Genomic DNA, 25,522 nt, shown 5'->3' with positions numbered 1-25,522 from the left:
AGTGATTGAGCAACATATAGGTCAAGAAAAAGTGAGGGTTTGTCTGATGGTCAGAGTGTTTACAGGTCTTTCAGAGATGGCAAGCACTATAAAACCAATAACTTTCTAGCTGGTGATGTGTTGAGAATCTCCATTACACTTTACATAGATGATTTTGAGGTTTGCAATCCTCTTGGAACCTCACGCAAAAAACACAAGCTTTGTGGTGTATACTGGGTCTTGGATAACTTGACCCCAGGCTCTCATTCAGCTCTCTCATCCATCTATCTGGCTGTTCTTTGTAAAAGTGACGATTTGAAGACATTTGGATTTAAAAAAGTGTTGGAACCCCTGCTAAAAGATCTTGTGATCTTGGAACAACACGGTGTGTTTATTGCTCAGTTGAATGAATTTGTTAAAGGCACTGTAAATTGTGTAATCGCTGATAACCTAGCTGCTCACGGGCTTGCAGGTTTTGTTGAAAACTTTTCTGGGGAATACATATGTAGATTCTGTGTAGCTAAGAAAACTGAAATTCAGTTTTTGACTGCAGGTGTTTTTGAGTGTAGAACACGTGAACTCCATCAATCTCATTTAGAATCTGCATTAGGAACTGCAAGCCTGTGCTGTGGGGTTAAGCGCAATTGTGTTTTGACTAAAACTCTCACTCATTTTGATGTTACTACAGGCTATCCACCAGACATAGTACATGATTTATTTGAGGGTATTATACCTGTGGAACTAGCTGATTGTTTGGCTGTTTTGATCTCTAAAAAGTATTTCACCTTAGAACAACTTAACAGTTCAATCCAAAATTTTGAGTACAAATGGGGAGATAGGACCAATCGTCTTCACATCATATCGCATACATACTCAAGGAAAAAAATATATAGGGGGAACGAAAATTGGGCTCTGCTTCGATTGTTGCCCCTTATTATTGGCCCCCTTGTTCCAGGAGATGAACAGGCCTGGCATGTTCTTTTGGATCTCAAGGATATAGTGGAGCTTGTTGTTGCCCCTATCCACTGTGATGAGTCGATATCATATCTTGAGTTCAAAATTGGTGAGCATCGTCAGAGATACCAAGAACTTTTTCCAAATAACCGTCTTCTCCCTAAACACCATTTTGTAGAGCACTATCCTGTTATGATACGTCTCTTTGGACCTCTCGTTCATAAATGGACTATGAGGTTTGAGGCAAAGCATAATTTTTTTAAACAGATTATTCGCCATACCAACTGTTTTAAAAACATACCTCTTACACTTGCCAGAAAACAACAGCTCGTGATTGCTTCCCATTTGCACTCGTCTGATGAGAAAAAACAGTTGGTGGTAACTAACGTTTCATCAGTGCCTACTGATATGCTCCAAAGTGACATTGCGGCTGCTATTAAGCAAAGTCTACCAAATGAAGCTGATGTTCACATTGCAAAGAATGTGTCATGCCGTGGTATGAACTACAGCAAAGGAATGATTGTTATCCATGGAGAATCATTTGGTCTGCCTGAGTTTGGTGAAATTTTGCAGCTCTGTATTTTGGAAGGCAAGTTGCATCTTTTTGTGAGAAAGTTGTCTGGTTGGTATAGGGAGCACTTTAGAGCTTTTGAATTGAGCACGTCACATGTGAGGGAGGTGGCTTTCATTGCACATGAGGAACTGGTTGATGAATACCCATTAGCTGCCTACTCTGTTGGAGGACTGCGTCTGGTTACTCTAAAAAGATCTGTGAGTTTGCTGGGAAAGCGAAATTAATGTTTGTAAGTATTTATTTATTTTTTATACTGTATCATTTGTCAAACTGTCATTCTTCTGTCCTAGCGATGTGTCCCAACAATGCATAGACAGATAGCGAACGGTTGAATGATTGACAGAGCACAGTTGTTGCAATTAAGATGCTTTACTGATGAACTCTTCCACTCATATCCGTAAAACTAAAAGAAATACAAGATAAAACATAATCACAAAGGCGTTCCAGGTGTGCACGTTACTGGCACGCTAGCATAACACAACTGGTAGCTGATGTTGATTTCTGACACAAACATACAGTACAGCATTCTACTCAAAAGTATTTCTCTCTTAGTTAACAGTGTCAACAGAATATCAGTCATAACAGTTAGACCGAAAAGTACAAATATTCAAACAGAAAATAAAACAACTTACGGGCATATCTACTCCGAGGTTCAGCGCACGCACAGCACAGCATTCAGATGAAATCGAAACTTAACATTCCACTGACTAGGGGCGGTGACGTTGAACTAAACTTACAATGCAACACCTATATAACCACTAGATGGCGCTTATACACCACAAATGAAATTTAAAGCTGGACTAAATAAAGAATTGAAAACACAAAAATTAAATTAGTCATGACAGTCATGCTGTAGATTTGGTCTGTTAGTTGTTCAAAATTAAATTAAAATAAGTTAAAGTTAATGTCAGCATTAGAAAACAAGATATTTATTTTCAACTTTTAAACAAAAAATCTAATAAGGTTAGGTTAAAATATTTTCGGAGTGAAACCTGTTGTGATTTGGTTAATCAAATTATTGTTACAGCTGTTCTTAAATACTGTAACAAAGCAAATGCACCATATTGTTTTCGTTATTCTTAAAATTTTTGTAACACTAGATGGTCTTCAATGATAAATTCCTCCTCAACAATTAAATATTTGAGCCACTAAAATTTAATGGAGTGCTCTGTGCCCATGCTTCAACCTTTCTACCAACCACAGAGAGGTGTAAATCTTAGCTGGCCTTTCAATGCATCTTAATTCCTCACATTCGCCTATTACTATATTATCACACATTGCTAATTTTTCATAAATACATTTCCTTTTGAATAGACTTCTTATTTGCTGCCTTTTAAAAACCAAACAGCTGTCTTTAATATGACTACCTGCATCTTTTCTGTGCTAGTGTCTGTGTGATCCACTTCAGCACTCTGTTACAAATGGGTCAGTCGATACCAAATTCCACAAATCACATACATTATCTACTCACAAAGTCCTTTATCTGAGCTTTAGTTCAGCTGCAGGATGCAGGTAGAACTGTTCCTGTAAAGTCAAATTTGTGATGAGAGCTTATACTGAAACTTGAAGTTCTTCAACAGCTGTTGAAACCTGGTGATCTCTACAACTGAATAACTCCATAGATGATAAGCTGTGGAAACAGCCACAGATTTGGCGATTCTCTTCCCTCTCATAGAGATAGAGAACCAAGCTGATAGTGTCTCATTAACAACAGGCTGATGAGTCAGTTCGTCATATTAACAATATTATCAAAGTGTATAATTTTTACACATAGCATGCATCTTCTCTAATATGTACTTTCCTGCAGGATAATGCTGATATTCTAAGTGTGTCCAAATATTTGCTTTCAAAATATAATGAATTTGGTTTTTTTTTAAACCACTAACTGCTAGGGTCTGTCATCCTCTACTGGGTTTGCAGCAACGTTATCATAACTTGGGGGCTAGAGAGTGTAGCAGTTTCTTCTGCTGCATTTTCTAGTTATAACTTGTTTCTTCTACTTCTTCTGTTTCTGTGTGGATGTGGCCTTAGACAGCAATAATTACATTTCTTTCCAAACTAATAAACATTACAAGACAAATCCTCTTAAGATATTTCCACATATGCTCTGTTTTCACAAAAAAAAAGTATTTTAAAGGCGCACAGAAGTGTGCATGGATGCCTAATTGTTGTTTGTTGATGTGCCAAAACGGTGTCTTTTTCTGAAAGAGCTGCTTAACGTTTTCAGGTCTTCAAAATGACATCACCTTTAAGATTGAGGATAATCCTGGGTGAAGATGATGCCAGAGAGTTGATTCTGCCAGCAGGGACACCAATCTCAATAGAAGAATTGTGCCAGACAGTAAACAAGTTTTGGATTACAGCAAGATATTCGACTTCAATATCAAGATGAGGATTTTGGAAACGAGTTCATAAATCTGTCAGAGATCTCAGAAGTAAAGGACAAATCCACCCTTAAGGTGATCTTCTTGCAAAGCCAAGAGGAGGAAGATGCAAGACCACCTCAAAGTAAAGCAATCTGGACCGCAACAGACTCTTTATCCCTCTCCTCCGCTGACACGGATGATACAGAGCCCATTTCATCTAGAGGTTCATCACCATCTTCAAGGCACTGGGTTTGGCCAAGTGTCTTTACTGTACCACAGTTTAGCTTCGATGCTGAACTTGAGCTTGAGAAGGCCAATGCTGCCTGTACCAGTGGGGGAAGTCTACTGAACCCCTCACCAAAACTGAAATCCCAAATTCTGGAACGACTGGCAGAAGAGATATATAAATTCAAAGCCTACCCAACAGACAATGATCTGACTGATGTTGCAGAAGCTCTTGTGAAAAAGCACCTTTGCCTTAGAGAGCAGGGGTCTTTCAATGGCTGTTATGGGTGGAAGATTAGTCTAAAGTATAAAATGGCTAACTTACGGACCAAACTAAGAGGTCTTGGATGTGCTGATATGACCATAAACTCCCTTAAAAACAAGTCCAGTGACAATCGTCGGGCAGCCTTCAATGTGGAAAAACCCAAAAGGGCTGAAGTTAACTACTGTCCACAGCATCCAAAAGGAGAAACAGTGGAGAGTCTGGAAAAGGAGAGAGCTGCAATTCTTTCAGAAATGACTAAAAGAAACAATAACTCTGTTGTGAGTGAAAAAATGGAGAACACTTTCTCCTACAGAAGGCAAGAAGTTCTTCAAGGTCAGCCAATGGTTGCACACTTCAAAAGCAGATGGCCAGCCCTGTTCACCGAGAGAGAGGTGCGTGTGGTTGAAATGCATTTGGGTCTTGCATGTAATTATATGTATTGTAGTCCAAAACAAAATGTATTATCTATGTTCCCTTATCACTGAAAATAGTCCATGTGAAAAAGGAAATACCCTTTCACTTCTTAGGTTGTATGTATAAGGACATAATAATGATCAGGTTCTTACCTGTTCCTAAAATTATGTAAATACAACCTCAGATGGCATTCTGTTAGTACTTGCACGCAATTTAACAAAACCTCTGCTTTTATAGAGGTACTCAAGTCTATTGATTACTTAATCAAGAGCAGAGTGTACTTTTTCACATGACTACATTAAATATACATGTGTACATTTGCTTTTCAGTCATCTTTGTTGTATAGCTTTGATGTGAAGTGAGTGACATCTACAATTTTATTTATTTATTTATTTTTATCCATTTATTAAAGATCGACAAGGAGTTTCTGCAGATCACCACTAAGCCTCTGCTATCTACTTTCTTTGCGGAGCTTGATCAGTACACGCCACGCTTGATCGAAGTCTTTCGGGGCAAAGGAGGGACAACTGGAAAGAAAATAAGAGGTCACATGCTTGCCATCTCCAAGGTTTGTATTTTAATTTGGTAGTTTGTCATAGACATCAGCACAATGGACAGCAAAATAATTGTTATATATTAAGTTGCCTATTTTGTCTCTGCTTCTTGACAAATAATACATCAACGTACTAAGTTTTAACCAAACCTAAAGAATAATTATGCAAGTTTAGCTGATTACCTTAGCTTCAAACAAAAAAAAAAATAGGGCAGGTTTTGGCTCATATAATCTCCTTCTCCTCTCCAGCATGACTCCATACATACCAGGCGAGCGTGCATCTTGAAGTCCTTGTGCACCTACCTAAACGAAGACTACGAGAAATTAATAAAGGAATACTTGGTGAGTCATTCTAACATGTTAACTGTCAAAATCTCTTGCAATTTGTGATGTAGCCTCAACTGCAAATTGTAAAAAATTTTGAGATTAGGAACATAATACCTGGTATTGAGGGAACCGTGTCTTTTGAATACCAAACTGTATCAACCCTTGCAATAAAGAATTTCTGGAGTTGTTAAAAGGAAATAGTGTATCTATAGTTATGTTTGATGCACAAACGAATACATAAAGCATACGTCAAGGCATGCTGATGAACTTTGTTAGAACTCTTCAGCAGCTGAATTAATTGTTTTTTTTTTTTTGTTTGTTTTTTTTTTTTGTCTTTTTCCTTTGGTATCTAAGGAATACTTTAAGTTCCACTGCTATGAGATGCATTTTTTTTTTTTTTATCATTTATGCATTAAAATAAACACTAACTCGGTTTAGAGGTGTGTAATTTCCTGCTGATTACTTTAACTAATCAGATTTTATGAACAGCACAAAAAATAGTTTTAATAAAAGTTGTCAAAACAATTTCTTAACTTTTACTTTGTCTTCTTATATTTCTCCATTTAGAATACAGACAGCAAGACAAACAGCTGCATGGAGCAAACTGTGATGGGGGTGTATGTCATCCAGAAGGAGGGTGCTGAACCTGAAGATGAACCAGAGGACATTGATGTCCTAATTGAGGGTGCAGAGGCTCTCACTGGTTTGGGTAACATTGCACAAGCATGTGCTCTGTTATTCGGACTCATATACTGTTTGAACCTAAGCTACCCACCAGAACTGAAAAGCACTTTTGAAGTCTTCCAGAAGTTACTTCTAAATCTTGATGGACAAAGACTCTCTTCAAAGGTACAGTTTCTCAAAAACAAGCTTATGGGGTGAGTAAGCTTGAAAATGGCTGATAGAAGCACTTCAGTGGCTCATTGCTGCAATGGTGATTTCCATCATTGAAGATTAATATTAGAGTTGTAAAGATTTTATTGTTTTTTTTTTTTTTTTTTTTTTTTTTTACATTTTTTCAAAAATTATTATTTTTTAATTCATTTTCTTGCTTCTCTCTGTTGGTCACTTTACCTTGTATACAGCACTGCAGATGGGTTTTTTATGTTTATGAAGTTATATGGATAGCACAAAATGGATCAGTAGCACACAGACTTGTGCTCCTCTGTTATTTATTTATTTTATTTTTTTCTTAAGCAGTAGTACCAAGCACTAATTCATACACAGTGTAATGCTGTGTCGCATGTTGAACAAAAAATGTTAAAATAGAGATCTCCTTGGAGTGCTTTAGTGTCCCCCTCTTGTTTCTTCCCACTGCATTTTTTTTTTTTTTCATTTTTTGAGGGGTAGTTGGATAATGCAAGTAGTTGCATAGTTGGACATAAGTTCATGTTTATTTGTGCTAAGCCTTATCTCTGCATGTGCACTTATAAGAATGTTAGAACGTTAAAACATTTTAAATTAGTAGAACAAAGTCAACATTTTATAAACAATACTTTTAGGGCCTTCCCCCAAGAAATGTTACTTGTTGTCAGTTTCATCTGCACTGTTTTTATGTGTTTTTTTATGTGTTAGGGACCAGCAAAGTATAACTGCACTGCCACCAGTTCAGTTTGTTCTTTATTATTTTAATTTGCTTCCTTTTTTTGCTGGCATGTTTTAAAACAAAGCAAAGCGATGTTACTAGCTGTGGAGGAGTGAAACTGCTAAAATGTAAAATAAATACAGAAATATAAAAATGGCTCAATAAACTAATTAATATGACAATTGGCTACACAAAAATTTGAAATTTTCATTAAGTAATTCATAAAATGTGACATTGATATTTGTTTTGTAATTTTGAACTCTTGTAATTTGGTATTAAGCCCCCTCTTTTGCCATTTCATTTCAGTTATATTACCTTTATTTATTTATTTTTTAATCCCTGAATTCTTTTTATGGATTTTCCTTTTACATTTTTCTCTCTGTGTATTGCCCCCAAATTATTATTTTCTATACTTTATTTAATCTCATGTTGTATTTATTGACACACTAGAAATATAAATTTGTCTCATTTCATATATTACTTAATGTGAAATGTATTTTCATAATTTGATTTAATTTTTTTTTTTTTTTTTTTTTTAAAGAATTCATTGACAGTTTATTGAGCCATCTTTGTATTTCTGTATTTATTTTTAGTTTTGGCAGTTCCGGTTCCTCCATACTTGGCTTGACTCTTGCATAAATCACATGTCATAGCCAGTTCAGATGAACACAGTATTTGTATGTTGGTTCATCTTTAAAGAGTTGTAATGTGTAGTAAAGGTGGACAAAAATAGTAAGCTTGAATGTTGTATCCAGCTAATAAAGTTTATTTGATGATCATGTTTGTAGTTTTTTTAATTGTATAGTAATGGGTTACTAAATTATGTATGTGTTGTGCAACAAATGAAAACAAATCTAATTGAAAGAACATGATTGATATAAGTAAACTCATCAAACCCCATTCTAGTTCATTAAGCAAGACAAACAGTAGTAGCCTTGATTAACAAAGTACTTGTTCAATCAATAAGATTTAATTTTGTTTTCCAAAAGTTTTTAATTGATGTAGGATGAATTAAAACAAATTTGGTTCTACATACTTGAATAAAACATTTGGATTCGATGGAAAGAGAATAAGTTGATCTGATGTAATCTGATTGAACTGAACCAACAAATGCCAAGTGTATTTATTTGACATGATCAAAAAATGGTTATTGTACTTGATTTAATTACGTGGAAATATGTGCCACGATTAAATTGTGTTCATCCAACAGATTATTTTTTTGAGTGTATTGCATGACTCATTCATTCATTCATTTTTCATTTTAAAGGTGTGTGTGTGTGTGTGTGTAGGGGGGTTGGACTGAATATACTGTATTTACATTTTCTCCTCCCAGCACACTCGTATCAACGCACCATATTACATATTCATTCAATCTGTTCTGTCGTTTATGCGTTCTTCCCACTGTCACATACTCACAGGCAGCTATGGGCTTACCTGAAAAACTATTTGAAAAAATATTCACTCTGTTTGTGTCTATTTTACATTATAGGTGCTGTGAGAAAATGCGGCTCCACCAGATCCGCCACCATTGGAGTCAGCAGCTGTAAGATGGTTTGGATGGAGCGGATGTCAGGAGAGGGAGAGAGGCGTCAATGCTGAGCCAGGCATTAAGTTTTTGTTTTTGGGCTTTTCCAGTCAGTTTGACAGTCAGTTCAGTTTTTGTCCCAATTTGCTGTGTTCTATCAGTTGTTTAAATTTTTTCATACATGTGTTTGTTAATATGGCCAAGCGTTAAATAAAACTGTTTCATCTATATGCACTGGTTCTTGATTGAAGATCTAGTTGTACAGACAAACATGACTCAGACTAAAAAGTAAGCCATGTTAAACAGATACTTAGACTCCATCCTTGATTCAGCTTCAAACATTCATTTGCGTATAGATCAGGGATTAAAGCAAAAATTTTTCATTTGACTGAAAATTTTCTTCTGGTCAAAATCACTGGCCACTATTAAAAATAATGCAATACAATACTACTATAGCGTACAAGTTTATATAGTCAAATTTGGCAATACTGTAAAACACACTGAATGGGAGAGTGTACAGGTGTAGAAGATTAGTAACATGGATAGAAAAAATGTCATGAGTGGTATTGGTGGGGGGTCTGGGGGTCCTCCCCCAGAAAATGTTTAAAGCTTCAGGTCAATTTTGGTGCTCTCTGGTTAATTTTAAAGGGTATGAAAACCTTTGAAGCAAGTGCAAATAATAACTAGAAGAAAACCTTACTGCAAAAAATGAGTGAAAAACTTTTTATTTAACAATTTAGGAACTCCTAAAACATAACTCCAACTCCAACAGCACATGAATTTTGGGGAAAATGTCTGTGTAAATGTAACCCTAACCAACTAATCTTTTATTTTTTCTGCTTTTTGGCACTGAAACCAAAAGTTTCAAGCTTGGTCATTCTGGATGTACGCTTCTGTTTTTTTCCAGAGACACATGACACATTAGTAGAACTTTTCACTTTAGCAGTAGAGGTGGAGGTTGTTGCAGGGACAGTGGAGCTTGGAGCAGAGGAGGTGGAGGCTCTGCCTGGAGCAGAGGCCATGCCCACCTCCATCTATTTTTCACGCATCTCTCAATAGTTACCACTTCAGCACCTTCCTCTACAAACGTATCCGTGATGTCGTATATGCTAGCCAAAATAATCTGTACATCGTCAAACCTGCGTCCACAACCGCCCCCCCCCCTCCCGCCAATATCATGTTCTCTTTTGATTGGAAGAAATTATGTCAACTGAAACAGAATTTATATTCCGTTACAGATACTCTCTGAGGGTAATTAAAATACAGTGGCTTTGGAAATACCAAGGGTGTTACTCATTCATTCAATTTTATCTTCGTACTGTACCACACAGACAGAAATAAGATGCTAAACGGGTCAAAATAAAGCACTTATCCAGTCAGGTGCGTAACCGCGTAAGGCCGCGGCGCGCACAGCCACACGCACGGGAAGGGCACATACACACAAACACAAACACACACACTAATCATATACCGGCAAGAGGAGATAAGCTATGAACCCAAACATGAAGGTCCATGTAGATCAGTTCTGTCTTCTTACCTTTTCGCTGTGGTGCTTTCATAATGAAAGCTACTTGTTAGTACTAAACTAAAGTTAGCGTCTGGAGGCTGAACTTTGGTAAAGCTGAACTTGTCCATGTGTTTCTGAGGCACAGAATGAGCAGCGTTTCCTTCCAAAGATAAATAGTCATCAATCTCTCCTCCCGACATAAAAATAAAGAAGTCATCTTATTATCATCACTGTTAAACCTATCAGCCCCCTGTGCGATTAATCGCGATTAATCGCATAGTTGATGGGGGGGGGCGGGGACGCATCAACAGCATGTATTGCCTTTCAGTGATATTCCAGACTGGAGGTACTCCGGTGATAAAAATAATTGCACGTCAGTGCTTCCAAACAACTATGTCCTTCTCAACCCCACCATCTGAAGACATTTAAAATGAAAATGTCCATGTAAAAAACCACTACTTTTACATGTTTATGTCCCCACCAGTGTATTTACAGTTGTGAGTGATTGACAGGAGTCTCAAGCCCACTAATCAATACTAATACTAATAAGCCCATTAATATGTGATGTTCAGTTGTTCAAAGCAAGCAAAAGGGGCCCTGAAGTGGTCAGAATAAGTTGCACTAACGTATGTTTTGTCCTTTCCGTGTTACCGTAGTTAGTTCGGACATAGAACTAACAGACAAGTTTCTTTCACTCTTGTTTGTATGGCCCCAAAAACGTTTGCCTGTGAGTATTTTATGTTCAGCTGTTGTAAGAATGAATAGTGTCAAATATCTCTGATGTGAGCCTTTGTTGCTGAATAAAAAGACATTGTAAATCTTTAATTAACCTGTAAATGCTAATCGTTAGCGTGTCTATGGATTTTCCCATTCAAGTTAGCATTGAGATAAAATGACTGCTAATACAACATTCACATCGTAAATGAGTAAAGGTTAGTTCAAAGGCTGACATATTAGACCTAAACACAACCAATGAATTTACATAAACTTAGCATGAGCCTGCATAAAGAATTAGCAACCCATCTCCGACTGCTTGCATAAACAAATTAGCTTAAACATCAGCATTACTTGTAAAGTTCGCCGGTTTTCTCCTCTCAGCCGGCACATACACACAGCACCGGTGTGTGGACCGGCAAAATAAAAGCATGAGTTTCAAAATAAGAGTCTGTATGTATAAATCAACTAAGACTTGCTTGAAAGGCAGAACAATAATAAAACGGCGTTAACGTGAGATAAAAAAATATTTGGCGTTATTTAATGAATGCATTAACGCGGTAATAACGTGTTAACTTGCCCACCCCTAATATATATATACATACATATATATATATATATATATATATATATATATATATATATATATATATATATATATTTATATATAAACATAGTGTGCTCCCCCTTGAACTGCCACCTTATCGTGGTGGGGGAGTTTGAGTGCCTGAATGATCCCAGGAGCTATTTTGTCGGGGGCTTTATGCCCCTGGTAGGGTCTCCCAAGGCAAACAGGTCCTGGGTGATGGGCCAGACTAAGAGCAGTTCAGAAGCCCCTATGAAGAAAAACCATCAGAAGAAAGTGACGTCGCCTGATATGGTGCAGCCGGGGCCCCACCCTGGAGCCAGGCCTGGGGTTGGGGCTCGAATGCGAGCGCCTGGCCGGGCCCAGCCCAAAGGAGTGGCGTGGGCCCGCCCTCCAGTGGACTCACCACCCACCGAGGGAATCGTAGGGGCCGGGTGCATTGTGGATTGGGTGGCAGTTGACGGCAGGGAGCCCGACAACCCGATCCCCGGACACAGAGTCTAGCTCTAGGGACATGGAATGTCACCTTGCTGGGAGGGAAGGAGCCAGAGCTTGGGAAGGAGGTTGAGAGATACCGTCTAGATATAGTCAGGCTCACCTCCACACACAGCTTGGGCTCTGGAACCCAACCCCTCGAAAGGGGCTGGACTCTCCACTTCTCTGGCGTTGCCCGTGGTGAGAGGCGGCGGGCTGGCTTGGGCTTGCTCATAGCCCCTCAGCTCAGCTGCCATGTGTTGGAGTTCACCCCGGTGAACAAGAGGGTCGCGTCCCTACGCCTTCGGGTCGGGGACAGGTGCCTCACTGTTGTTTCGGCCTACGGGCTGAACAGCAGTGCAGAGTACCCTGCCTTCTTGGAGTCCCTGGGAGGGGTGCTGGATGGTGCTCCGACTGGGGACTCCATTGTTCTCCTGGGTGACTTCAATGCCCATGTGGGAAACGACAGTGAGACCTGGAGGGGGGTGATGGGGAGGAATTGGCCTCCCTGATCTGAACCCGAGTGGTGTTTTGTTATTGGACTTCTGTGCTAGTCACAGTTTGTCCATAACGAACACCATGCTCGAACACAGGGATGTCCATAAGTGCACCAGGACACCCTAGGCCGGAGGTCAATGATCGACTTCATTGTCGTATCATCAGACCTCTGACCGTGTGTTTTGGACACTCGGGTGAAGAGAGGGGCCGAGCTGTCAACCGATCACCACCTGGTGGTGTGTTGGATCCGCTGGCGAGGGAGGAAACCGGACCGACTCGGCAGGCCCAGACGTGTTGTGAGGGTCTGTTGGGAATGTCTGGCAGAGCCTGATGTCAGTGCGGTCTTCAACTCCCACCTCTGGGAGAGCTTCTCCCAGATCCCGGGGGAGGCTGGGGACATTGAGTCCGAGTGGACCATATTCTCCACCTCCATTGTCGAAGCAGCTGCTCGGAGCTGTGGTCGCAAGGTCTCAGGTGCCTGTCATGGCGGCAATCCCCGAACCCTATGGTGGACCCCGGAAGTAAGGGATGCCGTCAAGCTGAAGAAGGAGTCTTATCGAGCCTTGTTGGCCCGTGGGACTCCCGAGGCAGCTGATGAGTACCGGAAGGCCAAGCACGCTGCAGCCCGAGCGGTGGTGGAGGCAAAAACTCGGGTCTGGGTGGAGTTTGGGGAGGCCATGGAGGAGGACTATCGGTCGGCCTCGAGGAAATTCTGGCAAACCATCCGGCGCCTCAGAAGGGGAAAGCAGTGCACCACCAACACTGTTTACAGTGGAAGTGGGGAGCTGCTGACCTCGACTGGGGATGTTGTCGGACGGTGGAAGGAATACTTCGAGGACCTCCTCAATCCCACTGTCACGTCTTCCATGGAGGAAGCAGAGGCTGAGGTCTCAGAGGTGGACTCGTCCATCACTTAAGCTGAAGTCACCGAGGTGGTTGGCAAGCTCCTCGGTGGCAGGGCACCGGGGGTGGATGAGATTCGCCCTGAGTACCTTAAGTCTCTGGGTGTGCAGGGACTGTCTTGGTTGACACGTCTCTGTAACATCGCGCGGCAGTTGGGGACAGTACCTCTGGATTGGCAGACCGGGGTGGTGGTCCCCCTTTTTAAGAAGGGGGACCGGAGGATGTGCTCCAACTATAGGGGGATCACACTCCTCAGCCTCCCGGGGAAAGTTTATTCCAGGGTACTGGAGAGGAGGATCCGACCGATAGTCGAACCTCGGATCCAGGAGGAACAATGCGGTTTTCGTCCCGGTCGCGGAACACTGGACCAGCTCTATACTCTCCATCGGGTGCTCGAGGGTTCATGGGAGTTCGCCCAACCAGTCCACACGTGTTTTGTGGATCTGGAGAAGGCGTTCGACCGTGTCCCTCGCGGTATCCTGTGGGGGGTGCTTCGGGAGTATGGGGTCCGGGGCCCTTTGCCAAGGGCAGTCCGGTCCTTGTATGACCGAAGCAGGAGCCTGGTTCACATTGCCGGCAGTAAGTCAGACCTTTTCCAGGTGCACGTTGGTCTCCGGCAGGGCTGCCCTTTGTCACCGGTTCTGTTCATAATTTTTATGGACAGAATTTCTAGGCGCAGCCAGGGACCGGAGGGGGTCCGGTTTGGGGACCATAGGATTTCATCTCTGCTTTTCGCAGATGACGTCCTGTTGGCCTCATCGAACCTGGACCTCCAGCGTGCCCTGGGGCGGTTTGCAGCCGAGTGTGAAGCGAGCGGGATGAGGATCAGCACCTCCAAATCCGAGGCCATGGTTCTCGACTGGAAAAAGGTGGTTTGCCCTCTCTGGGTCAGTGGGAAGTCTTTGCCCCAAGTGGAGGAGTTCAAGTATCTCGGGGTCTTGTTCACGAGTGAGGGAAGGATGGAGCGTGAGAATGACAGATGGATCGATGCAGCGTCTGCAGTGATGCAGTCGCTGTACCGGTCGGTTGTTGTGAAGAAGGAGCTGAGCTGAGAGGCGAAGCTCTCGATTTACCGGTCAATCTACGTTCCTACCCTCACCTATGGTCCTGAGCTTTGGGTCATGACTGAAAGGACAAGATCCCGGATACAAGCGGTCGAAATGAGTTTCCTCTGCAGGGTGGCTGGGCGCACCCTTAGGGATAGGGTGAGGAGCTCAGTCACCAGGGAGGAGCTCGGAGTAGAGCCGCTGCTCCTCCGCGTCGAGAGGGGCCAGCTGAGGTGGCTCGGGCATCTGTTTTGGATGCCTCCTGGACGCCTCCCTGGGGAGGTGTTCCGGGCATGTCCCACCGGGAGGAGACCTCGGGGAAGACCCAGGATATGTTGGAGAGACTCTGCCTCTCGGCTGGCCTGGGAATGCCTCGGGGTCCCCCCGGAAGAGCTGGAGGAGGTGTCTGGGGAGAGGGAAGTCTGGGCATCCCTGCTTAGACTGTTACCCCCGCAACCCGGCCCCGGATAAAGCGGAAGAAAATGGATGGATGGATAGATATATATATAGTGTGTGTGTGTGTGTGTGTGTGTATAAATAAATAAATAAATAAATAAATAAATAAATAAATAAATAAATAAATATATATATATATATATATATACATATATATATATATATATATATATATATATATATATATATATATTTATATATATATATATACAGGGTGGGGAAGCAAAATTTACAATATTTTGAGGCAGGGACTGAAAGACCGTGTATGACCAATTAGTTTATTGAAAGTCATGAGAATTTAATTGCCACAAGAAAATTTACATAATAGAAAATGTTTTTTTTCTATATGTCCTCCTTCTTTCTCAATAACTGCCTTCACACGCTTCCTGAAACTTGCGCAAGTGTTCCTCAAATATTCGGGTGACAACTTCTCCCATTCTTCTTTAATAGTATCTTCCAGACTTTCTCGTAATAGTTTTGCTAATAGTTATTCTCTTCTTTACAATATAAACAGTCTTTATGGACACTCCAACTATTTTTGAAATCTCCTTTGGTGTGACAAGTGCATTCAGCAAATCACACACTCTTTGACGTTTGCTTTCCTGATTACTCATATGGGCAAAAGTTTCTGAAAAGGTATGGATAATAGTGTTAGGTATGATTATGACAACAATATATGTTTGGTTTCAAAACAACTGACGTAGTGCCTGCTGAGAAAAAACAACTAAATGTTCATCGTAAATTTTGCTTCCCCACCCTGTATAAATATATCTATATATATCTATATCTATATCTATATCTGTATCTATCTATATATCTATCTATATATATACACACACACACACACACACACACACACACACACACACATATATATATATATATATATATATATATATATATATATATATATATATATATATATATATATATATATATATATATATATGTAGGCATTTCAGTTGACCTGATGCAACAGAAGTCAATTTTCATAAAAGGATTTGCTACATAGTTTGTCATAGTGTGATGGAATAACATGAATACAGTAAACATTTACAGATTGTCACCATGTCAGAGAGGACACTGCTACTTGTTGATCCAGACAAGTATATTATGTATATATGCTTGTTATGCTTCTTAAACAATAATTAGGAACTTCTTGAGGATGGTGGGCCATGAAGTCCAAGGAGATAAAAGGACTGTAAAAACTGTTCACCACAACAAGCAGCAAGATGCCATTAGCTGTAGTGAAATTCAGACTGTTTGCAGTAAACTTTTTTTCCTTTGTGTTAGCTAGTCATATGTAACTGAATGCCTAAAATGCCATTTTGCAGTTTGCAGAAGGGTTTCTCAACAATGGAGATTTCATAAGCACCCAGATACATCCTGCAGAGGTTTTGAAGGCTCGATGGGAAGCAGTATGTGCCCTCCTACAGGTTGGAGGTCTGTGGAAAAAAACATGAAGCCATCACAGATGGGATAAATACGGAGACCAAATTTCCCTCATGAGAAATAGTGAATATAGCGTATATATCAAATAAAATTGACTTGATTTGAATGTAATGTTTCTTCTGTTGTCCTATGTTCAATGTCGAATATCAAAGGTGAGGTGTGCTACCTTTAGTGGGAGCTTTATTTGATTATAAGTCTGTCTAAATGAGCTACCTTTACCCATATTCATATGAATAAGTAAATAATGGTGTTTCTATAGCGGGAGCTTTATTTGATAGAAGTTATAAGTCTGTCTAAATGAGCTACCTTTACCCATATTCATATGAATACGTAAATAATGGTGTTTCTATAGTAGGAGCTTTATTTGATAGAAGTTATAAGCCTGTCTAAATGTGTTACCTATGGTGGGAGCTTTATTTAAAATAAGTTATATGCCTGTCAAAATGAGCTTCCTCTACCCATATTCATATGAATAAGTAAATAATGGTGTTTCTATAGTGGGAGCTTTATTTAATAGAAGTTATAAGCCTGTCGAAATGAGCATCCTTTACCCATATTCATACGGATAAGTAAATAATGGCGTTTTTCTACAGTAGAAGCATTATTTCATTTTCAAATTGGTGTGTCGAAACGTCAGGTAGCATGTTTTGATGCTGTAGCGTCAATCGATAGACGTCGCTGTCAATATACGCTACTGGTAGCTTACTTTGACAGAGCAGCTCAACTCTCAGTGGCTCTTACCGGGTGGTGAGACTAAGGGAGAGCCGGCATCGGTCTTCAAATTCTTCTCCGCTTTCATCCATCTCCATGTTTCAGAAGCATCTCCTATACACTGCATACACTGCAAACCAGATTATCGACCCCGTAAACGCCCGCCAACTTCAAAGATTCCCGGTAATTATGGTGAGTTTACAGAGAAGTTCAGCTATGCCGGAAACTGCCGCAAACGGAGCCAACTGGGGGGGGGGGTGCGGGGTCGGGTAGGTGCAGGGGTTAACACCTTACAGAGGTGTGAATGGCCCTAATTTACATTTGAATGTCACTGGTGCCTGCCATGTCTGGCCTCAGAAACAGCCATTGGATGTTTTTTTTTTTTTTCTTTTTTTTTTCTTTTGATAGCAACCCATTGGATGTCCACAAAGGACAGCTCACATGTGATTGGTCATCTGTGCAGCATTATAATATGCCCCACCCATTAAAAATATTATTATTATTATTATTATTGTTGTTGTTTTTATTACTCAGGTATTTATTTATTGTTGCAGGGTAATAATTCACATACTAAAAACATCACCACCAATATCAACTGAGAAAGAACACGACTGCCAAGATCATGTTAAAAAATAAAGACAAGCTTTAATAAAATGCAGAATGCAAAAAGCACACTTACATATTTAAGAAAACAGTGCCAACACTTTCAAATTAAAACAAACTTTTACAATAAATAAAAATTACAACATTTTCAAATTAAAACTAACTTAGAATTTAAAAAAGTAAGTAAAAGTCAGATGTGCTGTCCTCACAACATGTGACTGTGCAGTCAGCTAACAAAAATAGTCCAAACAAGGCTTTCTTGTCTGAGTTGGAGGTTCTCCTTTACTTGACGTTTTCTTTAACGCTTTTGTAACTGCAACATATAAAATACATACAACTTAAATCACTAACAGACAGTTATCATTAATTACGCTACACATGTAATGCACTCACATTGCTAGCTTAAATAGCATAAACGTTAGCTTCAGTACATGTTCACAGAACAGTTTCAATCAACCAACATCTAGAACTTAATATTGTTCTCGGATATATACACTTACAAAGATAAAAATTTTCCAAGGCACACAGTAGTAGAGCACAATTAGCGAATATGAGTTTTTCTGAACTTTAACTGCAGAGAAAATAGCGAACGGCAAATGTACGTCAAAGATCATCTCTAGCAAAAGAGCACTCAGTCTGTATACAACCTTAGCGCACAGTGAACACAAAGATCCTTAAGGAGGCGACATTGCACTCATTTCAATTCTTAAGCTAATTGCATTTTAACAGATTTTAACATATTTATCTATTATCAGCTTATTGTAACTTATGAAAGTAATTTATACAACTTATGAAATAAGTTTGGTCTTTGACCTAAAAAACATCACATCAGATAAGTGTTGGTGCCAGCTTCTCTGAGGGTGGCCCAGTCCAGTCTTCTGTGGTGGGTAGAACATGTGTTAGTTCTGCTGTAGTGTGTGTTGGAGTGCAGCAGAAAGGTTAGAGAGCTCCAGACTCTGTAAGGATGGAGGCCTTACAATCAACCCAGATGTCCCATCAGCAGTGCCATCTTCTTCATCGGACGTCATATCCATTGTGATCCCCCTCCAAAAATCTCCTCCTTGTTGACCAGTTCACCCCTCTTTTGCCTCCAGTTGCTGCACAGACAGAAGTACCATCAGTGCTGCACTATGAGGCTAACAGAATAGTAGAGTGTGGTGTTTGTGATAGATTAAGATTAAACACAGATTCCTATAAATCTTACCGTCTTTATTCTCTGCTGTGGGCTGAAATTTTCATGGCTTTCTGCCTGGACTGTAAGATCTGGTTGGCTGTATGTGGAGTTCCATTCAGTGGTATGGTCTACGTGATACGTCGGTATACGCCATATACCCACTACAAAAGGTCCCAAATTTCCGTATAACCACTGAAAATGCGCAAAGATATGTATCGGCATGATTTTGTGACATAACTTTCACTTTACCGTTCATAAATTCCACTTCTCTGTGTTACAAAGCGGACACTTTTAGACCATATGGGGCTTCCGTCGAGCGTAACGTTACCTGACGTTTACTACTAAGGAAGTAGTCAAACTATACAGTGGGAATGACTGGTCTAACACTAGACTGTGAAAGATAGTGTTGAAAAATGAAAAGAAAACAAAGCCAAATGACACTGTTTCAGTGTTTCAGTAAGTTCACCATTACTGCTGCCGCTTCGGGGGACAGTACAGCTGTGCTGTGGCTAATGCTAATGCTAGTATTACTGTAAGAGAGTCTGCTGACTGCAGAGGCCACAGCAGCTTTAGCTGATAGTACAGAAGGACAGTCTGATGACAACACCGTCCTACCTGGTAAGTGTAATTTGTGTATGTTATTATAAAAATAGTAACCGCTATTGTAACAGCAAGTGATTGGCACATTGAATTATATCGAACACTGGCTATGTGGTGGTTTGATTGAAATTAATGAGGTGGGGCTGCAGGTCTGTGTGTGTGTGTGTGTGTGTGTGTGTGTGTGTGCGTTGTAGATGAGAACTGGACCTGTCCATCCTTGTGCAGTGACAGTCAGACAAGGGAATTCAAAAACAGACATCCTTGGTTAGAGTGGAAAAACGGAAAGTTAGGTAAATATTAGACAACATATAAAGCTAGTAGAAACCATGTAAATGTATAAAGTTAATGCTATATTCAAATGTTAATATAGTTCATTCATAAAATTGTTAATAAAAATGAAATTAGTTCATTGGACTAGATCCAGCAGTGCCACAGGGACAAATTTCCTGTTCAATAGTCTGTGTTGAAAACTAAATAACTTATCTCCATGTTTAATACATGTATGAATAGGTCTGAGTACGTACTTTCACATGACATGTTGCAATTTACAGAAAGAAAATTTTGTGTAAAAATACTTCAAATTACTGAGTGTGATATAGGGACTCAAAATTAATGTTTTTTTTTTTTCACCTTTCACAAATGCATGTACAAAACATGCTGATCTCATAACAAATGGAACCTAAATGAATCATAGGGCTTTAGCTATGATGTTGAAGTACAATTGTAATCAATATTGGATAAAAATATTGAAATGATAAGTTTTTATGAACGCTAATATGTTGTGACACAGGGACAGCAATTTGTACCTTTGTTCAGTAGTCAGAGTAAAAGACTTTGCTTTAACTAAAGCACTACAAATATGCTAATAAACTCTTATTTACATACATATTCCAACTGTAGTGATATATACAGATAATAGCAGAGGATATTTGACTAATAATTGGATTGAACTGAACCTTTCTATATTATTGTACTGTTGAATTGTTAGTTCCTTCAGATTCACAGACTTAAAATATCACTGATAGAAGCAAGAACAAATATTATTAAAGTTAATAGTGCACTTACATATTTTAGTCCATTTTAGGTTAATTTTATAGTGATTACATCTTTCTTTTTTTCTACAAGTGATAATGAAATTGTGTAAACAATTCAATAAAATAGAGTTCTTAAGTCAAAAATTAGTCTATTTGAGAAATGATAGGTGAAACTTCAATTTATGACACTGATGTTCACTTTCGCTTGATCTGGTCCCATTGGCATCTTAACGGTCCATTAATTAAGACACCATGTACACCATTAAATGACTGATATGTTAGATAATAACATAATGTGAGGCCTTGAAAGAGTGGAATTTTTGCCTCCTTTTGTTTATTTTTCATGAATTTTCTTAGCCATGGCTGAAGATTGTAAACAGGTCACGAATAGGTTTTGACCCTGTTCAGCAGGTCTTAATGCTAACATACATACAAAAAAGACAACTTGTGTTATACTTAATGTTAATTACTGATGCTTTTGTTTACCTCCAGGTTTTTGTTCGCCTCCAAGTTATATTATTTATTCATTCACTCTTCTTGATTTGAAACGTCTGTCTTTTCTTGTCACGTGCTGTTAAATAGTTAATTGAAGTCCAGCTGCTAATGACAGTTACACATCTTGTCTTGCTTACAATACATTTACATTTAGATAATACATAACCAGTCTTTCATGATCTCACTTATGTGTGGATATATACTTCATGCATTAATGAGCGTGGTGGTTCTTGTGTGGGGCCGTTTTGGAGCAGCTGCTGCTCTGGGAGGGGTGCTGTGGTACAGATGTTGCTCCAGGACAGGGGTGTATGAGGCTGGGAGGAGAAAAATCAGAGTATACCCACTAGAATAAACTAGACTACACCACTGGTTCCATCGGACTGTTTCATTATGTCTTACAGGCCACTGGAATTAAAATATACAAGTTAAGAAGAGTAAAAAAAAAAAAAAAAATAGATGCATTGGACTATAACAATAGAAAAGCAAAACAGAAAAAAACTATTAAAGTTACTTAATCAACAGGACTCCACTTTCTACTCCATTCAAGCCTGGACTTGCAGCTAGAGCTGCCATTAAATGAGAAGTCCCTGCTTCATTGTGGGGTGAGCTCAGTCTGAAAACCAAATAGAAATAGTTCAGAAAAGGCATACATTTACTTCTATAGAGCAGAATGGATCCAGGCTCTTTAAAATCTTACCCTTGCTCTGGTTCACACTGTCTGTTGTTTCCTTCTCTGTTTTGCAGATGGTGCACACCTTCCTAAAAAAATACAAGACTAAAACTAAGTCACTTTGGGGAACAAACACCTCCAGGTTCAAGCAGGTCAACGTGACAGATTCATTACTTTAATCAGTTCTACAAGTAAAACCACACTATCATACACTGTGCAATTAACTAAGAAAGTCACACACAGAAAAAATTCCCACCCAAATAGCACACATCTAATAATTAATTGAATATGTACTTACCACAATTTTTGGATTGTGCACAAGCCTTCTTTTGGTTCTTGTCCACAGCCACAGTCTGGTCGCTCATCCAGCAGTGTCTGCCTGGCATTCAAGTCAGTGAGTTGTTGTCTCACCTCCACTGTAAACTACTGTGTCATGTACGACTCCATTTGCATTTGTATACCTCACAGCAGGACCATTTACATACGAAAACCTCACATAGCCCAAGGGGCTGGGGAGGGGTTATTGCCAAGCCTCTCTAACCAGAGGGTGGGAATTCACGGCAGTTCCCGGCAGTTAGAGAGAATTTTCTGTGCTGACATCAAATTCCCACTAGTAGGCGTCAATTTGAAGTTCCAAAGCAATTTACAGGGACGTTAACTGACGAAAACCCCACTTTTCATGCAGTGATACATACCCTTGTTTTGTTTCTCACTTTGGGAATAACAAGAAGCCTTTTAGGTTTATTAACGTCAGACATTTGTGATCAGAAATGTTCCAGCTGCAGCTCAGTGGGAACCGGCAACTTGGATGCCCAAATGCCACTGGCTTGGTTATTGGGAGATAGGTGATGGGTGGAGCATCAGACCAAAACACACAATGACAACATAAACATAATTTCGGGGCTGACACTGAGCTTTTCAATGCAAATATTCTGGCTGGACAACTACTGTCAGTGATATCAGTATTTGAAATGAACATGATTCCTTAATGTCTGGTGACATTCAGGGCCATTTTATAATTACTTAGAATATGATTCCTACATACTGCACCTTTAATCCCAATAAAATCTGATTTAGCAGGCGCACAAGCTGTTAATCAAAATCTGAAACAGCAGATATCAAGACCTTATATTTGTCCTAAAATTTTATTCATGGAGCAGTAATTGGAAGACTGACCACTTATTAGCGGATCAAAAGGAAACAAATTGATCATAATGACTCCCAAAAAAAGATACTGGCTTGATGTTTTGTAAAGAGAAGTTCAATGTAGCACAATGGCAGCCAAAGCGTTTTGGAACCAGTATGTAGTAGTCATCACTGTCATTATACTGTAAGATACTTCTGTAATGGCTTCACTTTGGAGCTGTGGTCTGTTCCCCTTAGATGTGCTGCTGCACTTTCTGGAAAAAAAAAAAAAAAAAAAAAAAAATCAAACAATCTCCATTAATGGTCTATAATGCCAAGTCAGCAGACAGGAGACTCTGTTAAGCATATATACAAACTGGTGCAGTTCCACCCTGTTTGCCCACTTAATACTACAGCAAACAGCATGAGTGCACGGACAAAGCCTTTACCATCTTCACTCAGCATGTTCAGCCCTGACAGACATCAGTAAGGCCTTTGTTAATCAAATATCGCACACTGTAGACACACACATCTATACGTAACATCACATCACCACCTTTCATTGTCAACATTGTGGCTGAATATGAGCCCTCAAATGACATGTGTTGTTAATAAGAAGTTAATACATACTCAGATGAATACATCTGCAGATGGATTCCCTGGATTCTTTCATCCTGTGTGAGTACGTAAAAGTGTCAGTGATTACTCTGCTGTAATCAAACGGTGAAGTTACCACAAAATGTCTTTAAAGCTTCCCACTCCTGCTTCTCTCTCTGTGGATCCAGCAAAGGCCGAGAGGGATGAAACAAATCTTATAAATACTATCATTGAGGAAGGGAATGTACCTTAACAAGGTAACTCTAGAGGCCGCCTCAGCACAGTCAATGTGGACCAGCTGTGCAGACTAATTTGGTACCTTACAGGGGATTTGGGGCAGCCATGTCAAGTTTAATTGAGCTTTAATTACAAACAGTGCAATTTCCCATTGAGATTGGTCAGGCGTGTGATTAGGGGGACCCTGGTTTGGGGCAGAGTCAGAGGCTGCCTTGAGCATCTCTTTATCTTGCATTCTGTTTTGCTGAAACAATTAAGTATGCTTAAGCGTTTTTATTTTAGTCAACATAATTTTCCGGAAAAAAATGGTAACATTTCATGTTTTATGTTTTGTAATATACAATACTTAGTACTTTGTTATTACACATATACAAATAAAAGGCAATGAAATGCAGTTAGTAGTTTAACCAGAAGTGCTAAAAAAAGCAAGTGCAGAATAGTGTCTATCTATCTGTAATAGATTATCTACACTATGCACATGATAAGGCAGTACTATAAACATATAATCTGGTGGATGTGCTCAGAACATAATTGTGGACATTATATATATATTAGGACTGGGCAAGTTAACATGTTATTACCGCGTTAAAGCATTCATTAAATAACACCGACAATTTTTTTTTAAACTCACGTTAATGCCTTTTTATTATTGTTCTGCCTTTCAAGCAAGTCTTAGTTCATTTATACATACAGACTGTTATTTTGAAACTCATGCTTTTATTTTGGCGCTCCACATGCCCCAAGCACTGGTGTTGGTGTAGCTGAGAGGAGGAAAAGTGAGCAAACTTTCTGAGTAATGCTGAATCAAACTTTGTTTAACTCCTGCAGAAGCAACACCTGTGTGTATCAATCATTCTGTTGTTTGCTAAATAATTTCACATGCAAATGTCCTGTTAGAGATATGTTTATGACGTTATTTTGGATGTGTTTACTACAATGTGTTATTAACATGTTTAAGCTAATTCGTTTATGCTAGCAGTCGGAGATGGGTTGCTAATTCTTTATGCAGGCTCATGTTAAGTTTATGTAAATTCATTGGTTGTGTATAATATGCCAGCCTTTGAACTAACGTTTACTTATTTACGATGTGATTGTTGTATTAGCAGTCAATTTAAGTTTATAATAATTACATCTATGCATTCTCCGTGAATATGCATAATATAGACATAGACATAAGTAATTGAATTATTTTGTCTTTATTTTATAGTTTCACTCTGTCAATCTGCATTATGTCAAGTATGTACATTAAAGCTGCAAACTTCATAGAGGACATATCTTGCATTGTCAATTCAGAGTTTAGCTCGCTGTCTAGCTCAGACTAAGTCCAGACATCTTAGCGAGGACAGTGCACTCCTATTCTTCTGCCCCTGCTTGTTTGCGTGTAGCGATTACCTCGGCAGATAGACAACAGGTTTCCCAAGAAAAGCCAGACGCCCAAAACTTCTGTCCAAATCTTTTACTGTAGACTCACTGTAAAACTGCAACATACATACACAATATGTCTCAGTTCTGTTCATTGCATGGCATTATACATTTAAATGAATGGGAAAAAGACTGCTACCTCAATGCTAACTTGAATGGGAAAATCCATAGACACGCTAACGATTAGCATTTACAGATTAATTTATGATTTACAACGTCTTTTCATCCAGCAACAAAGGTTTACATCAGAGATATTTTATACTATTCATTCTGACAACAACTGAACAGAAAATACTCACAGGCAAATGTTTTTGGGGTCATACAAACAGAGTGAAAGAAACATGTCTGTTAGTTCCTTCTTATGTCTGAACTAACTATAGTAACACTGCAAGGACAAAACATACGTTAGTGACGCTTATTCTGACCACTAGAGGGCCCCCTTTGCTTGCTT

At 39.4% G+C, this 25,522-nt stretch overlaps 1 protein-coding gene and 1 long non-coding RNA gene across 3 annotated transcripts; one reads left to right on the top strand and one right to left on the bottom strand.

Moving 5' to 3' along the window:
- Positions 1–3,737: 3,737 nt before the first annotated feature.
- LOC115433254 (uncharacterized) lies at positions 3,738–6,577 on the top strand. Of its 2 annotated transcripts, XM_030154563.1 has the most exons (4): positions 3,738–4,755; positions 5,190–5,345; positions 5,580–5,672; positions 6,225–6,577. In XM_030154563.1, exons 1-4 carry the CDS (start codon positions 4,411–4,413, stop codon positions 6,537–6,539), a joined length of 909 nt encoding a protein of 302 aa, XP_030010423.1. In that variant the 5' UTR covers positions 3,738–4,410; the 3' UTR covers positions 6,540–6,577. The 2 variants fall into 2 exon arrangements, with proteins under 2 accessions (XP_030010423.1, XP_030010424.1); XM_030154564.1 differs by lacking the exon at positions 5,580–5,672.
- Positions 6,578–17,168: 10,591 nt separating this feature from the next.
- Positions 17,169–22,407, bottom strand: LOC115433258 (uncharacterized). The gene is made up of 3 exons (XR_003937333.1): positions 22,386–22,407; positions 17,878–17,880; positions 17,169–17,235 (listed from the first exon to the last, which is right to left on the bottom strand). It is a non-coding gene; the product is annotated as an uncharacterized LOC115433258 (long non-coding RNA).
- Positions 22,408–25,522: the final 3,115 nt, after the last annotated feature.

This window comes from Sphaeramia orbicularis, chromosome 14 (genome assembly GCF_902148855.1).
Source record: "Sphaeramia orbicularis chromosome 14, fSphaOr1.1, whole genome shotgun sequence".
Taxonomy (NCBI): domain Eukaryota; kingdom Metazoa; phylum Chordata; class Actinopteri; order Kurtiformes; family Apogonidae; genus Sphaeramia; species Sphaeramia orbicularis.
This window is presented reverse-complemented; position numbering and strand designations above follow the sequence as displayed.

Coding starts and splice junctions, on each gene's coding strand:
- LOC115433254 (XM_030154563.1), top strand. CDS start 4,411: ATGGCTAACTTACGGACCAAACTAAGAGGTCTTGGATGTGCTGATATG. Junction 5,346..5,579: donor ACATGCTTGCCATCTCCAAG/GTTTGTATTTTA, acceptor TCTCCTCTCCAG/CATGACTCCATACATACCAG. Junction 5,673..6,224: donor AATTAATAAAGGAATACTTG/GTGAGTCATTCT, acceptor TTCTCCATTTAG/AATACAGACAGCAAGACAAA.